Source organism: Anolis sagrei, chromosome 3, assembly GCF_037176765.1.
Source record: "Anolis sagrei isolate rAnoSag1 chromosome 3, rAnoSag1.mat, whole genome shotgun sequence".
Classification (NCBI taxonomy): domain Eukaryota; kingdom Metazoa; phylum Chordata; class Lepidosauria; order Squamata; family Dactyloidae; genus Anolis; species Anolis sagrei.
Genome location: NC_090023.1, coordinates 22,461,743 through 22,477,031, shown reverse-complemented (window position 1 = coordinate 22,477,031; position 15,289 = coordinate 22,461,743). Strand labels below are relative to the sequence as shown.

The 15,289-nt window shown below is 39.1% G+C and overlaps 1 protein-coding gene across 1 annotated transcript in view; it reads right to left on the bottom strand.

The window, feature by feature from the left end:
* ARHGAP42 (Rho GTPase activating protein 42) overlaps positions 1-15,289 on the bottom strand; it is a 201,625-nt gene that overhangs the window by 63,217 nt on the left and 123,119 nt on the right. Inside the window, exons 5-6 of the mRNA XM_060771073.2 lie at positions 10,747-10,848; positions 1,301-1,411 (exon numbers count right to left, since the gene is read on the bottom strand). Of these exons, the coding sequence (XP_060627056.2) occupies positions 1,301-1,411; positions 10,747-10,848 (213 nt within the window). The remainder of the gene's footprint in view (positions 1-1,300; positions 1,412-10,746; positions 10,849-15,289) is intronic.

Sequence of the window (15,289 nt, the reverse complement as noted above, 5' to 3'; positions counted from 1 at the left end):
TTGGAGCCAGTTTTTTTTTACAATATGAAAAATGTTGCACAGACAATATTGCTAAGCACAAGTCATTAAAATGTCATGTAGATAGATGGCAAATCATCTGCAATTTCATTCCACTCTGGATGAGAGACCATCTACGTGAGCATTTAAGAAACCAAGATTAAGAGTCCAAGCCAGGCTTTCAATAGCTTACGATATTAAATTCCCTTCTTTAATTAACCAATATATTCCACTTTAAATGCAACATTTGCAGATATAAGTCAGTGGTTTTCAAAAACTGTGTTCCTGGAAACCACAGGGTTCCTCGGAAGTTCACCAGGGGTTCCTTACTGAGATATATTGGTAAAGGCAGACAAATTGTTTGCAAGACCATTTGCTTCGGCTGAAACATCACTCCAAGCTACAGTTAAAGAAGCTGAACTGACAAATTGTTGTTCATGATGAGATAGGAATATAAAGTGCAGTTGCATCCATGGTTTAATGCCAAATATATCTTGGCATGAAATCTCAATTGCCAGCTCATAATTATTGATGTCACTCTCCCTGTACAGGCACATGTGTCAAGAGCCTGTAAATGTTTTGCTTGGTGTTTTTAGATTATAATTCCTCAGATCTTCTAGTTAGCATAGGATATGGTGATTCTGGAGATGTAATCCAAAAGAAGTATTTTCTTTCCAGACTCTTGCTTATGACATGGAATTGGGAATCTTTTGTATATGGAAAGAGAAAAGCAATTTTAAACACAAAAATTGGAATCCTGATATGGAGCATTCAATTAAACTATAATTCTATGGCTTGAACATATCAACAGATAATAATTTCATCAAACCAGGAAATATGCCATGAAATCAAGACTATGGAAGGAAAGGGGAAAGCATGTCTACAGTTCTCCAAACAAATGTTCACAGGGTCAGGAATATGGCATCTCAGTATAGCTTATATTACAAATCAGTTTATTATCTGAACTGTAGCCCACTGGTTATATTTGCTCTTTCTCTGTAACTCCTGGCTTCACTGAAGCAATGGATTAGATTTTTAGACCTATTTTGAATACATAATAAACAGATTGCAAAATAGAACACACTACTGAATCTTCTGCAAGATGGAGAAGTCTCTCCAGAATCAGCGTGTGGGATTTCATTGGCTGAAAAAAATATTTAAAGGAAATGAAATGATTTAAGGAAAGGCATCTATGCATAAATATAAAGTAGCTGTTGAAAAATTGTGATATATCTCAGCTACACTGGAAGTTAAGGGTTTACATTTTTGTTATATTTGTATTTTACCACGGTTATCAACTTACTGGTTCAACAAACTCAAACTTCTTTCTCTCTTGTACTTCTTGAATTTTAAATACATATTCTAATGATGCTTCATAGAAATTTTGATGTTCTCTGTCAATCTGGGTATCTGCCTGAAAAGAAAGCAAAATTAAAAGTTAGAAAAGATCACATGCCAGCTACTTTTATTTTTATTACATAAGTGATTCTGATGACATCAGAAACACTATCCATAATAGATGCAGTTTTCAAAAGAGACCATTGCATCCTGTTTTCATTCATTACATTCACCTATCATTCAAATATGTCATAACTATCTAGACCAGTGTTCTCAACCTGTGGGTCCCCAGGTGTTTTGGCTTACAACTCCCAGAAACCCCAGCCAGTTTAACAGCTGTCAGGATTTCTGGGAGTTGAAGGCCAAAACATCTGGGGGCCCACAGGTTGAGAGCCACTGATCTAGACAGAAGGGCATTATAAAGTTGCCTGAAAGTGTGAGGACAGGATGTCAACATGTCAAAGTTCTCCCTTCTCTTATTTTTTAAAAAAGGTATTTGGGCATAAGCAACACAGGGGGAGTCTTCAGGTGAACTATGACCTCTTTCCCTGAAAGAACAACTCTTTGTTTGCTACCCCAAGTACCAGGGACATTTTCATTGTCAGTCATGCTCCAAATGTTGTGCACCCATACCTAACCTTTCCCACAATCCCCTCTTGTGAGTTTTGTAATCTACACAGGTGTTGGGAATCAGCCTGTGTTTGTGTTCCAGGATCATGATGCTTCTGATGTGGGCAATGATGTGTGCAATGCTGTGAGAAAGGATGAGGGAAATGATGGTGCCAAGGCTGAGGTGCAAGATGTAGATAGTTCGGTCAATGATTTTCATGCAGACAATGACAGAGAGGCCCCAGTGCAAGGGGCAGTTTCTCATGAGAATATTCCTGCTGAGCATAGGGATTATGGTTTACTCCCTCTCTCTCAAGAATTGGGTTTGGAAAACAATCTGACACCTGGAAATTTTAATGAGCAGTCAGAAATGGAGTTGAAAAACAGGTGGATGGAGTTTATCCAAGACCAACAACAAACTCAAGATTTATGTCACTCCGAAAGGCTTCATCAGATAAGAGCCAAAGGAGGGGGAAAATGAAACCAGTTTCTGGGTTTTAGGATATAAGGTTTGCTTCAAGGGAAAACCTGTTTGATCAGGCATCATTTGGAAATCAGTTCATGTGCCATAGAAATCCAGTTTAAGGGGTCTTGTTCCTGTGGATGCTTCTAGCCTTTTGGTGTTGGCTAGCAGCGTTTGGATTGTCTTTGCATCATGTTGATTCCTATTGGATATATACTGCCATGGATTGCTTTTATATCTTTTATGGACACTGCTTTGAGTTAATGCATTTTACAGACCTTTTGCTTTTTGGAAATTTCTTACAAGCATTTTGGAACTTTCTTACAAGCATTTTGGAACTTTCTTACAAGCATTTCTTTCTACTGGCTATTTTATTAAGCTTCAATAAAAAAGGATTTGTTACTTCACTCAACGTGTGGTGTGTTTTAAAGTCAGAGGGCTTTTCCTGTCCTGGAGTACAACAACAGGCATGAAAACCCAGACACACAACTTGAGTTGTGCCTTGGATGCCTGCAGTTTTGGTGATTATCACAGGTTACACTGGATTTGCTCCACTTCTAGCAAAGCCAAAGGGGTGCTCTGGAATTTGTTAGAAACTGTAGCATATCCCAGTCTCAAGACAGTGTGGACAGTTGGATTAGGTCTGATTTGGAGTGGGGGAAAGGGGCAGATTGGGCCTGTGTCACCAATTCCTCCTCCAAGTTACCTGTAAAGCTCTGTCTGAGCTCCCAGTAATCATGGATGCCCCTTACTGACATTACCAGAGGAACAGCATGATCAACAAGAAGGAGAGGAGATTGGTCCCCTTTTTCTTCCTAGTCACATGGGTGTCTCTGCTTGATGTCAGAACAGTGTGCCTGAGATGATCGGGAGTTTAGATGGAGCTCTGCAACATGAAACGTTAGGTAATGGTTCAGCAAGATAGATATGGTCTTGACCTGGCTGGGTGTTGGTTAGGTAGGGTCTACCTCTGGAAACATTTATGTTCTGGTCTGGGTTCAGACTTACCAGACAATGCTTTTTCCTTATCTGGCTTGCCACTCTGACAGCAGCAGTGGTGGCTAATCGGCTACAGTTGCAAGCCAGGTGTTTGGAGTTCATTGCTAGTTGCACAACTGCATTTATTAATGCTCCTATTACATGATTTCCAGCTGTAACACTGTGCCAAAGAAAGAATGAAGGCTTCCATTCCCTCAGTGGCACAGCAGCAAGTCAGACAGGATGGGGGCAAAGGATAATAGCAGGAGGAATTTAAATTCTGCTCTAGCTTAGATTTAAAAATCAATTCCAGAGAAAAACCTCTGGGATTGTAATTCTAGCTTCCAACAAGAAATGAACATTAAGATCCACTGGGAGTCATATTTCCAGGCAAGGAAATGTATATTATCAATGTTGATGTTAGTCACAGAAGATAGTTCTGAAAAGTTCCCTCCATTTTGAAAAAAAATATTATTTTTCTTGGGGGAGCAGAGGAAAAGAAAAAAAAATATGGAAGTAATTGCTTGGTTCCTCACATCAAAGATATTGCATAACTCATTTAGCATTTTATTCAATGTAGAGGATAAATAAAATATGGTTTAAATTACTGCTCTTAAAAAGACTGAGACATTCATATCATCCTGTCAACATGAAAACACACAGAAACAAAAAAAGCTTAAACAACCCAAAAATATAAAAGAAAATATATCTGCTTTTTAGAAATGAATCCGATAATGCCAATATGCATCAACTGCTTTAAGAAAGAATATCTTGGACCTTACATTTAGTAGATTATTACAGGAAAGACCCATAAAACGACAAACTACAAAATAAATGTATGATCTGTCATGGGCTCCATGCCTCCCTCCATGGTATTTGATATGTAAGATCAATAAGGAAGAGAAACAAAAAACCAAATATAAAAAGGAAGTATTAAAAATATTTCTGAATACTAGGCCCATTACAAATAATGATTTGAAATGACATTGCTCTTCTAGCCCTAATTTATTATCTGCTCTTGCACTCTTCTACCAGCCTTGAAACTATATTGCACAAGCTCCTACTCTCTGATTTCAGAATTTATTACTGTTCAGGCTATTGATTGTTTTATGATGTTGTTTTATGTTATTACGATATTATTTATTTTATTGCATCATGTTTTTAATCTATGTCTGTTTAGGCTTGTCCCCATGTAAGTCGCTTCGAGTCCCTTCGGGGAGATGGAGGCGGGGTACAAAATAAAGTTATTATTGTTATTGTTGTTGTACATATGCTGTAAAAATCAATTGAGTTTTAGTTTGGTTAGGGAGTACAACTTTCTTTGGACAGGGTCAACTAATTCTAGAAATTCAGCTTTTTTTAATATAGTCAGCTACCTCTAGAAGCAAACATTGCTTAAAGAACAGCATCACAGAAAACTGTCCAGATAAAAGTAACTAGAGTAGCTGAAGTAACAATGGAAAGTGAAAAAGGGCCATATTTTTACATAAGCTTAAAAAAGAAGAAAGTTGGAAAAAGCCATTCTTCCACCTGTCATAACTAGAAGATGAAGCCACATAGAATCATAGAGTTGGAAGAGACCTCATGGGCCATCCAGTCCAACCCCCTGCCAAGAAGGAAAATAGCATTCAAAGCACCCCCGACAGATGGCCATCCAGTCTCTGTTTAAAGGCCTCCAAAAAGGGGTCTCCACCACACTCCGGGGTAGTTCCACTGCTGAACAGCTCTCACAATCAGGAAATTCTTCTTAATTTTCAGATGGAATATCCTTTCTTGTAGTTTGAAGCCATTGTTCCGTGTCCTAGTCTCCAGGGCAGCAGAAAACAAGCTTGCTCCCTCCTCCCTATGACTTCATCTCACATATTTAAACATGGCCATCATGTCTCTTCTCAGCCTTCTCTTCTTCAGGCTAAACATGCCCAGCTCTTTAAGCTGGACAATCTTTATGATAATGCTCTTGAATAATCTAAGAGTGACTCTTGACATTTACAGGATAGAACAACTTCATATAGCAGAAGCAGCAATGAGTAAGAATTCTTTTTGTTCTTCATTACATGTCATCAAGTTTGAGTGTGGGAGAGAGTGAAACTTCGAGTCTGCCTTAAGTTTCTCTTCTGCAGGAAAAGATGGGTTATAAATGACAAAGTGATGGATTTCCTCCCTAAAAGGAGGAATGGGTACACATTTCCCCTCACATGCTATTCCTGGATGATGAAGGTTCTTCCCATACAGACTCCTAACTTAATTCTTCCATCTGTTTTTTTAAAGAGAGCAAATCAGATGAACTAAGGTTCATTTGACTGTCTTCACTGCTTAAGAAGTCACTCATGGCACGCTCCTCTTTAACCTTTACATTTTATGCTGGTCCAACATTACTGTTTGAAGTGAGTCAGCATCTCTTCAAAACACACTTGCTTGGCCTCTGTGCTAGCTTAAACTTTTTTCAAAGCATCTGTTTTTTTCTTTCTTTTTTTGGCATATTGTGCTCTATATGAAACCTATTTGGGGAAAGTAATATGGTGTGGCTCTAGACAACATTCCTATGTCTTTCCAGTTCCATTGAGATTGAACTGAATCACAATGTTTGGGTTCATCAATTGCTAAATTGGCAGGAGGCATGGTAGATCTTGTGAACTAAAAGAAATTATTTAAGCAGTTTAACCATGTTTGCATTTGAAACCATCTTTTGCAAGATTGTGAATACATTGCCGGATAAACAATCCGGCAATGTATTCACATTCTTAAGATTGCTGGATGAACAACTCTTATTTCCATAACGTTTTTTTCAAAATAATTTTTATTGTAAGAATAGAATAATGCCTTCCCTCCACCCCCTATATATTAAAAAAAAAAAAAAAGAGGAATGGGGGGAAAAGAAAGAAAAAAAATAAGTACCGTATATTCTGGTGTATAAGACAACTGGATATCTAAGACGACCCCCCCCCCCCCAAAAAAAAAAGTTTACAGGACTGTCAGAGTGGGAGCCAGCTCTTCGGCTTAGAAATGGAGATGAGCACGAACCCCCAGAGTTGGACACAACTGGACTTAATGTCAGAGGAAAACCTTTACTTTACCTAGAGTGAGCCCAGGTCCAATGTCCTTTCCTGAACAACAACAACAATAATAGAACCCTAGAGTTGGAAGGGACTCCAATGGCCATCCAGTCTCAGCCTAATTCTGTCAGGCAGCAAAACACATCCAAGCCCTCCTGACAGGTGGCCATCCTTCTTAATAAGAACAACAACAACAACAACAACAACAACAACAACAGAACCCCAGAGTTGGAAGGGACCCCAATGGCCAGGGAGGAACATACATCCAAGCCCTCATGAAAGGTGGGCCATACAGCTCTGCTTAATAACAACAATAAAAACAACAACAACAACAACAACACAATAATAGAACCCTCGAGTTGGAAGGGACTTCAATGGCCATTTAGTCCATCCCCACTCACTCCTGCTAGGCACGAAGACACAATGCAAGCCCTCCCAAAAAGTGGCCATCCAACTCTCCTTGATAATAATAATAATAATAATAATAATAATGGAACCCTATAGTTGGAAGAGACTCCAATGGCCATCCAGTCCATCCCCACTCACTCCTGCTAGGAAGGAAGACACAATGCAAGCCCTCCCAACAAGTGGCCATCCAGCTCTGCTTGATGATAATAATAATAATAATAATAATAATAATAATAAAGAGTGGAGGGGGGGTGCAGCGCAGTACCAAACCACCATCCCCAGCTGGTCTCCATGGTGGCCAGCCTGGTGCTGACTCTGCCGCCACTGGCTTGGTAATGCCTCCTCCTCAAGCCTGGAGCAGCTGCGGAGAGAGCCGAAGCCAGAGCGGGGGGAGGGGGAGGGGCAGAGCCAGGCCGCGCTGTGCTGCTTCGGCTCTCGCAACAGCTGCTCCGGGATTAAGGCTTAGGCAGCACCAATCCAGTGGCAATGGAGACAGCATCAGGCTCGCAAAGTGGGGACAGCCCAGCAGGCCACCACCCCCAGCCGTTCTCCAAAGTAACGTGACCTCACGCTCCTCACTTTTCTCCAACGTAACGTGGCCTCACACTCTTCCTTCTCACCCCTCCTTCCCCCCTCGCTCCTCCTCCAGGCTGCAGTGCTTGGGGATGGCGAAGGAGGCAAGCAACTGCCCACTCGCTGGAGCAGGTTTTGGCTCCCACAGTAGCTGAAGCAGAAACCAAAGGGACTCCATTTTGGAGATGATTTTTTGGGGTTCAAAAGTCATCTTGTACCCTGGAATATACGATAGTATGAATCGGAAAAAAACATAACAAGAAAACGAGTGAAAAAAATGGAGTTAACTTCCAATCCTCTCTGTGAATCTTGGGTAATTGCCTGTGTTAATAGATCCATTTGCATTATCTCTATCACTTTTAATATCTATTGTTCCATTGTTGGGAATTATTTTGATTCCCATTTTTTGGTGCATGTTGTTTTAGCCATCGTTGTTAAATAGTATAATAATTGGTCTTCATTTTTTTATTTCAAAGCCTGTTATTCCAAGTAAAAAGTACACAGGTTTAAACTGGAAATGTATTTCTATTTTTTTAATTTTCGCAAATATTTCCTTTCAATTTTTTTTGCTTTTTTGCATGTCCACCACATATGAAAAAAGTGCCAATTTTCTCTTATTTCCATATCTTTATAAGCTTAAAACAAACAAAAAATCCTTTCACTATCTCTAGCTCTGTATGCATGACCTTTTTAAAAAATGAAATGATTGCCAGGATGCTATGGTTAAAGAAACAAATCTTAGAAACATCCCGGAGAAGGGGGACAATGAGCCTTCACTGGACCTGTTGACCTGTGCCTGCTCCCACTAACCTCCCACAATCAATCTCTCTCTCGATAGATAGATAGATAGATTATACTATTTAACAACGGTGACTAGAACAACAAAAAAGAGTGGTTCCTCCCCTTCAACAAACTTAAAATGTTTGGAGAAATTTCATCTTTTGATGTGAAAAAAGTGTTTATTCAAACTCTAAGATAAAGGCAACACTGCTCTCTGCTAGTCAAAGTGTATTATGACTTCATAACCTCTGAGGATGCCTGCCATAGATGTGGGGAAAATGTCAGGGGATGAATGTTTCTGGAACATGGCCATACAGCCTGGAAAACCCACACCATTTTTATGTGTGTTTGTGCCTTTATGTTGCCTGTGGATCTACAGTGTGCCTATGAATTTCAATGTTATCTTAGGCAATGAATTGCGGATTCTTCTTATATTCTTGCAAGTGTGTCTGTTTTTCCTGCCATTAGCAGAAGTGGAATTTGGAAAGTTATGTGAAGTGGTGGTATTCACAGGGAATGCATTTAATTTGAAATTGATTTCCTCACAGAGGTATCGGTTTAGTGCATAACAAGTAATTCCAAGCTGATTAACTAGCCTTTAAGAAGTCAATTATAACTTCCAGTAAACAATGAATAAGTTGTCACTGATTTTTTTTTAAAAAAAACTGGAGTTCTTTGCAAATGGGCCTTCTCCCAATTTCTCTCTACAAATGATGTGAATGGTCTAGGTTTGATTCCTAGCAGGCCTGAAGTTTTATAGAAAGCATACTGTCAAATGGAGGAGGGTTACTAAGATAGTAAAGGATCTGGAACTACTCCTTTGCGGAATAATTGCAGGAGATGTATAGGTTTGTCATTGAGATGAATGACTTGATATGATAACCATTCTCAAACATTTGAGGGATTGTTGCATTGAAAATGGAACCAGTTTTTTCCTGCAGCTTCAAAAGACATGACCTGTACCAATCAGATGGAAATTACACAGAAATGGATCAAAAGGATTTTCTTTCAACAATAGAACAGTCTGCGATGGTGCTGATTTCCACTGTAGAGTTTAAAACTGAGGTTACATGTCCACCTGACAAAGATGGATTAGATATGAATTCCTATACTGGCATGGAACTGGGTGACACGATCCTTGAATCCCCTCCCCTTTAAAAACTACAAAATTTTATATAATTCTTATTTTAGAAGGAGCAGGGTACAGGTGATGGAGAAGAAAACCCTGTCCAAATGCTTAGAGATAATTTTAGGTCAGAATTTGTAATACTGAGATGGGACTAGATAGGATGTGAAGGCCTAGGAGCTGGAAGGAGACAGAAAGTGAGAAAACTATGGGGAAAATGATTCTTCTGCTTTCCCTGCAACACTTTTTTGCACCTTTCAGTTAAAAAACTGAAGCTTTATTTGTTAAACACAAATAAAATATTTGGAAAATACGTAGCATAAAAATTTGTATACAAAATACATATAATTCATATAAATTTTGCCTACAAAATATTAAAAGTGTGATTGTTATGTATATTAAACCAGAAATTGATTAAGCTGTCTTAGTCACCTGTATATATTTTAGATCAGGAACAATGTGCTTCTTTTAATTTAACTACAGCAGAGTTATGCATTCTCGTTGAAAAAAAAAAACCATTCATTTTAGGAAGAGAAATTTAGAAATCAATATTATCGCTAAATGTTTACCACAACCAAAGATTCAGGTTTTAGAACTATAGGCAGTAATTAAAATAGTGCTTTTTATCCTGATTTATAAAATTAAAAGACAAGATGTTACTGATATTAAATTCACTACTCATAAGCCGTGCATGTACCAACCTTAGAATAAAATAATATATTGTCGAAGGCTTTCATGGCCGGAATCACTGGGTTGTTGTAGGTTTTTTCGGGCTATATGGCCATGTTCTGGAGGCATTCTCTCCTGATGTTTCGCTTGCATCTATGGCAAGCATCCTCAGAGGTAGTGAGGTCTGTTGGAACTAGGAAAATGGGGTTTTCCACAGATATATAAACCCATTTTCCTAGTTCCAACAGACCTCACTACCTCTGAGGATGCTTGCCATAGATGCAGGCAAAATGTCGAGAGCATGCCTCCAGAACATGGTCATATAGCCCGAAAAAACCTACAACAACCCAATAAAATAATAGCTTGTTAATTTGCAAATTTATACCGCTCTCCAATAAACTATGTTCTAGTAGTAACTTATATAACTTTTTATAGTAACTTAATAAAAATTCAAATCAAAATTCAGGATGAAACACAAATTCAGAGCAAAAGGAATTTTTAAAAAACAAAACTTACAGCTAAAACCTGCCATTTTGTCATGGTAATAAAAATAAAATTCACACAAGTACTCCCTTAATACCAAGTTTATTTTAAGATGGGATATTTATCTTCAACATATCCACTTTAAGACCCCGAACAGAAGCTGGTATTTATATTCCATATAAACTGGAAGCTATTTTTGTTCTTGAGTACATTCATTCCCCTTTCTCTTTTTAAACATGAAAACCAGACCCCCAATAATAAAAGCTTACATCTTGCAGGTGTGACTCCTTCTTCTTTGCTGATAAATTTAAGTGCTTTTCCAGGGTAGAATAATACTTTTCACTCTCTTTGTCAAACTTCTTCTTTCCTTCCTGGAAAATAATACATTCCAAAATTTAAAATAAAACTGGAAACAGACATAGTACCAACAGATGCTGAGCCGGTGGAAGAAAAGTCTTTCTAACTGTTGGCTATAATAAAAAATATACATGGGAATTGTGTGTTTATTGGATAACTGAAAGTCAATCAATTCAACTCCATTTAGCAGATTTTCATATTTGTACAAGGAAACTGGAGCATGGATATATATATTTTTAAATCTGTTTCTTCCCATTACACAAAACAGTATTTGAAAAGCAGTTTTCTGTCTTTATTAATTGCAGTGATGGCACAGTACAGTGAGCCCCACAGATTCAAGGGTATAAGGGGCGACTGACCCACACAAAAGTGGAAAAATGTGACTATTGTAATTGCTCATAGAATCATAGAATCAAAGAGTTGGAAGAGACCTCATGGGCCATCCAGTCCAACCCCCTGCCAAGAAGCAGGAATATTGCATTCAAATCACCCCTGACAGATGGCCATCCAGCCTCTGTTTAAAAGCCTCCAAAGAAGGAGCCTCCACCACACTCTGGGGCAGAGTGCTCCTTCACAAACATGCATGCTACAGGAACTTTTTCCACCAATAGTCCTGGGCCATCACTCAAGATTTCATATCCATTTCCTTCCAATCCATTTCCTTCTCCGACTCCATCTGCTGCCTCTCTGCCTCTTCCTCACTATCCTGCCAACAGTACCAGCTCCTCATTTCCTTCCTCACTTTCTAGCCATGAAGCTTCATCCAGATTTTAAACTCCCTTCTTTCATCTCTCTCCTTTTCCCACCTTCCCACTATGAAGCAATGTAGGAAGGAACATGGAAGAGGCTTCATGGTAGAAAAGATGGGAAGTAAACAAGGTGCGGATACTGTTGACATGGAGGAGGAGCAGTAGAAGGAGTAGGATGAGAAGTTCAAATTAGTTCCGCTACAACTACAAACTTGTGAATCAAATTAATCAAAGGTAACACCTGATGCCTCTTGTTGCACAATGTCTTATGGCCCATCCAGTCAGGGCCCATATTCCAGGCCCTGTTGCACTTTTACTGGGGGCGTCCAAGCGACGCTTCCAATGAAAGAGGATTAATTCAAGACAAAGCAGGAAAACCCTGCTAATGCCAAAATAATTTGATAGTACATTAGACTTGCACCTTTTGGGGTTCTGGAGACCAAAAATGCGAGATGGTGCCAACCCCCCCCCCCCCCCCACCATTAGGCCTCTCTTTTCAGGTCTGGTGGAACATGCCAATGACACACAAGGAAATGAGGGGAGCCAGGAGCTAAGCCTGCCCCCCCCCATCTCCTCGCATGTTATTGGTATGGTCCATCAGGCCCAAAGAAAGTCCTAATGGCACCCAGTAAGTTTATTTTTATTTTTAAGGGTTTTGTGTGTGTGTGTGGGGGGGGGGGTTGGGGTGGCTCCATGAAAGCATGGTAGTTACTGTGCTGTCATGGGGAAAACCTATAGTAAAGCCCTTTTACTTGTTAGACCAATAACACTGACCAACACACATTTTGGTGCCTCAAATGTTAGACCCATTTCTAGGTATAATTGACCTGGTGATTCAAAAAATAGAACTAATTTTCTCCTATCAGGTCTAGTTTTTGTCATATAACATTTTTCATCTGCTCGATCATAGAAAACCATGATAACTATATCTAAGAAATTAGGTGCAGTCTATCCAAAGTAATTTTCTGAATCAGCATCACAAATAACCCCGGGAACAGGCCTAAAAACCAAGACACCAAGAATTCTTTTTGGTTGGGCTGTGTAATGTGACTTCACTTTTACTTATTAAGTGGTGTTTTTTTTAAGGATGACTTTCTTATCCTTATTTTCCAAAATAAGGATAACTATTTCCACTTCTAATAGGTTACTTATAAACTCTAGAGCAAGAGTTTTAAACTAAGGAGTCGATGGACTCACAAGATTTCAGGATGTCTATGAGCTTGAATTTAAGAAATCAACTTATTTTTATTTTCTTTGATCTCTAACTGAAGTTTAGTATTTCCTTCACTTATTTCTAAACATTTGTCAAAAAATGACTATTTGAATGGATGTTGCATCTTATTAGGTTGTCAGGTGTTGAAATAATGGGATATTTTTAAAACATAATTGTATATAATCCTAAAATTTAGTTTAAAGACCTGCTGATGTTGAGTGTCATACAACCATTTGTCATTATATTTATTTATTTATTTATTTATTTATTTCGAGGTTTTATATACCGACCCTCTCACCTTCAAAGAGGGATTTGGACCGGTTCACAACATGTGTTAACATACAAAGAATATACAATAACAACACAATGCCACTTCATTACACGATTAAAATATCAGCACCATACACATTAAAACATTATCATCACAGTTAAAAGAGCCAAATCGTCCAACACCATCACAATCCCATTCATCATCCTCCTTTCATGTGGGCAAAGAATTAAATCAGTTGTCAAATGCCAACATATTCTGAGAAGGGGTCCATGATTTTCACCTGACTGGCAAAGGAGTCCGTGGAACAACAAAGGTGAATAACTCCTGTTGTAGAGGGAACACTGCTCAAATGTTTATATCCCTTCAGTCATAATGCTCTCCAGTGAAGTCAGTACTCTCCAAACTACAAGTACATGCATGCAAAAAAGATGAAAGACAGTATAGGGAGGTACCCAATTTCAAACCATTTGTCATGATGATGTACTATATAAATTCAGTAGTTGACACTAAAGAATTTTTGGAAAACCAGACCTGAAGATGTTCCTCATTTTGAAGTGTATTTCAGGACTGCATGTATGCATATGTTCAGTATTTCCTTAGTTCCTTTAGACAATGCCAGATCATTAACCATGGGAAGTAGTTTATGTTGACTGTGAAAACATACCTAAAACTTTGACAAGCTTGTCAGTTGTCCATGGCTTCAAAGCTAGTCCTGAAGCAATAATACTGAGCTATACCAGGTTTTGTCAATAAACTTTCCTTATTACTCAACTTCCAATACTCAGCTTCATGTAATGAAAACTTCTGAAGTCTCATAAAATCTGCTGCAGTTGTTACATTCTGTATTATCATATTAGTTACTTAATTACTTTCAGAAAAGATAAATAGGTGGCATTTCTACTTCTGGGGGACAGGGGACGGAGACGAAAATACTTTCTTTAAACCGAGATATATGGAAACAGTTAAATATGAAATAAGGCTTCCGTTCTTGGAATTGTAAAACTACAAATCTGATTTTGTAAAGTGTTTGCATAAAGCAATGAAACAAATCCACTCAGCCAATGCAAAGATACATCAGGTTTAACATAGATTTCCCTCCTTTGCTTCCTAAGGAAATGAGCCTTTTGGCAGATGCTAACATTAAAAACAGAAGTAAATATTATATATTTTTTTAAAGTGCTTAGGTCAGCCCTTGAAGATTCTGAGTCAGATGACCATCACAACTTTCAACCCAGACATGTGGGTTTGGCCTGACCCTTTCCTGGCATGAAGTTCTCCCCACGTTCTGAAAAAAGATTTCTGGAAATGAGAAAGAGAAAGTTACACGATACCCCACATCTTCCATTTGGTTATTGGACAAACAAGATTGTGCCCTGCTAAAAACAGGTACAGAAAACCTGGTTTTAATAGACAGAAGGCATTGGATTAAGTGCTTATCCTCTTCTTTATTTTACTCGCACCTTTTGCAAGATGGAGCTCGTTGTTTCAAAGACTGGGTAACTCTGACCACTTTTAAATTGTGTCTCTTTTCAGGAAGTTCTCCTGTGTTTCTCGTTAAATGACAGCAAATATTCCATACCCCTTCCAGCCAGAATTTTGGCAAGCTACATAATTGCAGCTCCAGCAAAGGATCACCGCCTTGTCGGGGCGCTGGAGCTTGAGCACCTCAATGATGTCATGAGCGAAACCGTGAAGGGCCACCCAAGACGGGACGGTTGTGGCAGAGAGGTCAGACCAAGCGTGATCCCTGGGGAAGGCAATGGCAAACCACTCCAGTATCCTTGCCAAGAAAACTAAATGGACCAGTACAACCAGAGATATGTCGGTATGCCATTGGAAGATGGGACTCCCAGGTCGGAAGATGGCCAAAATGCTACTGGGGAGGAGCAGAGGATAAGTTCAACTAGCCCCAGATGTGATGACGCAGCTAGCTCAAAGCCGAAAGGAAGGCTAGCGGCCGACGGTACTGGAGGCGAACGACGAATCCGATGCTCTAAAGATCAACACACCATAGGAACCTGGAATGTAAGATCTATGAGCCAGGGCAAATTGGATGTTGTTATTGGTGAGATGTCAAGACTAAAGATAGACATTCTGGGGGTCAGCGAACTGAAATGGACTGGAATGGGCCACTTCACATCAGATGACCACCAGATCTACTACTGCGGACAAGAGGAACATCGAAGAAATGGAGTAGCCTTCATAATTAATAAGAAATTCGC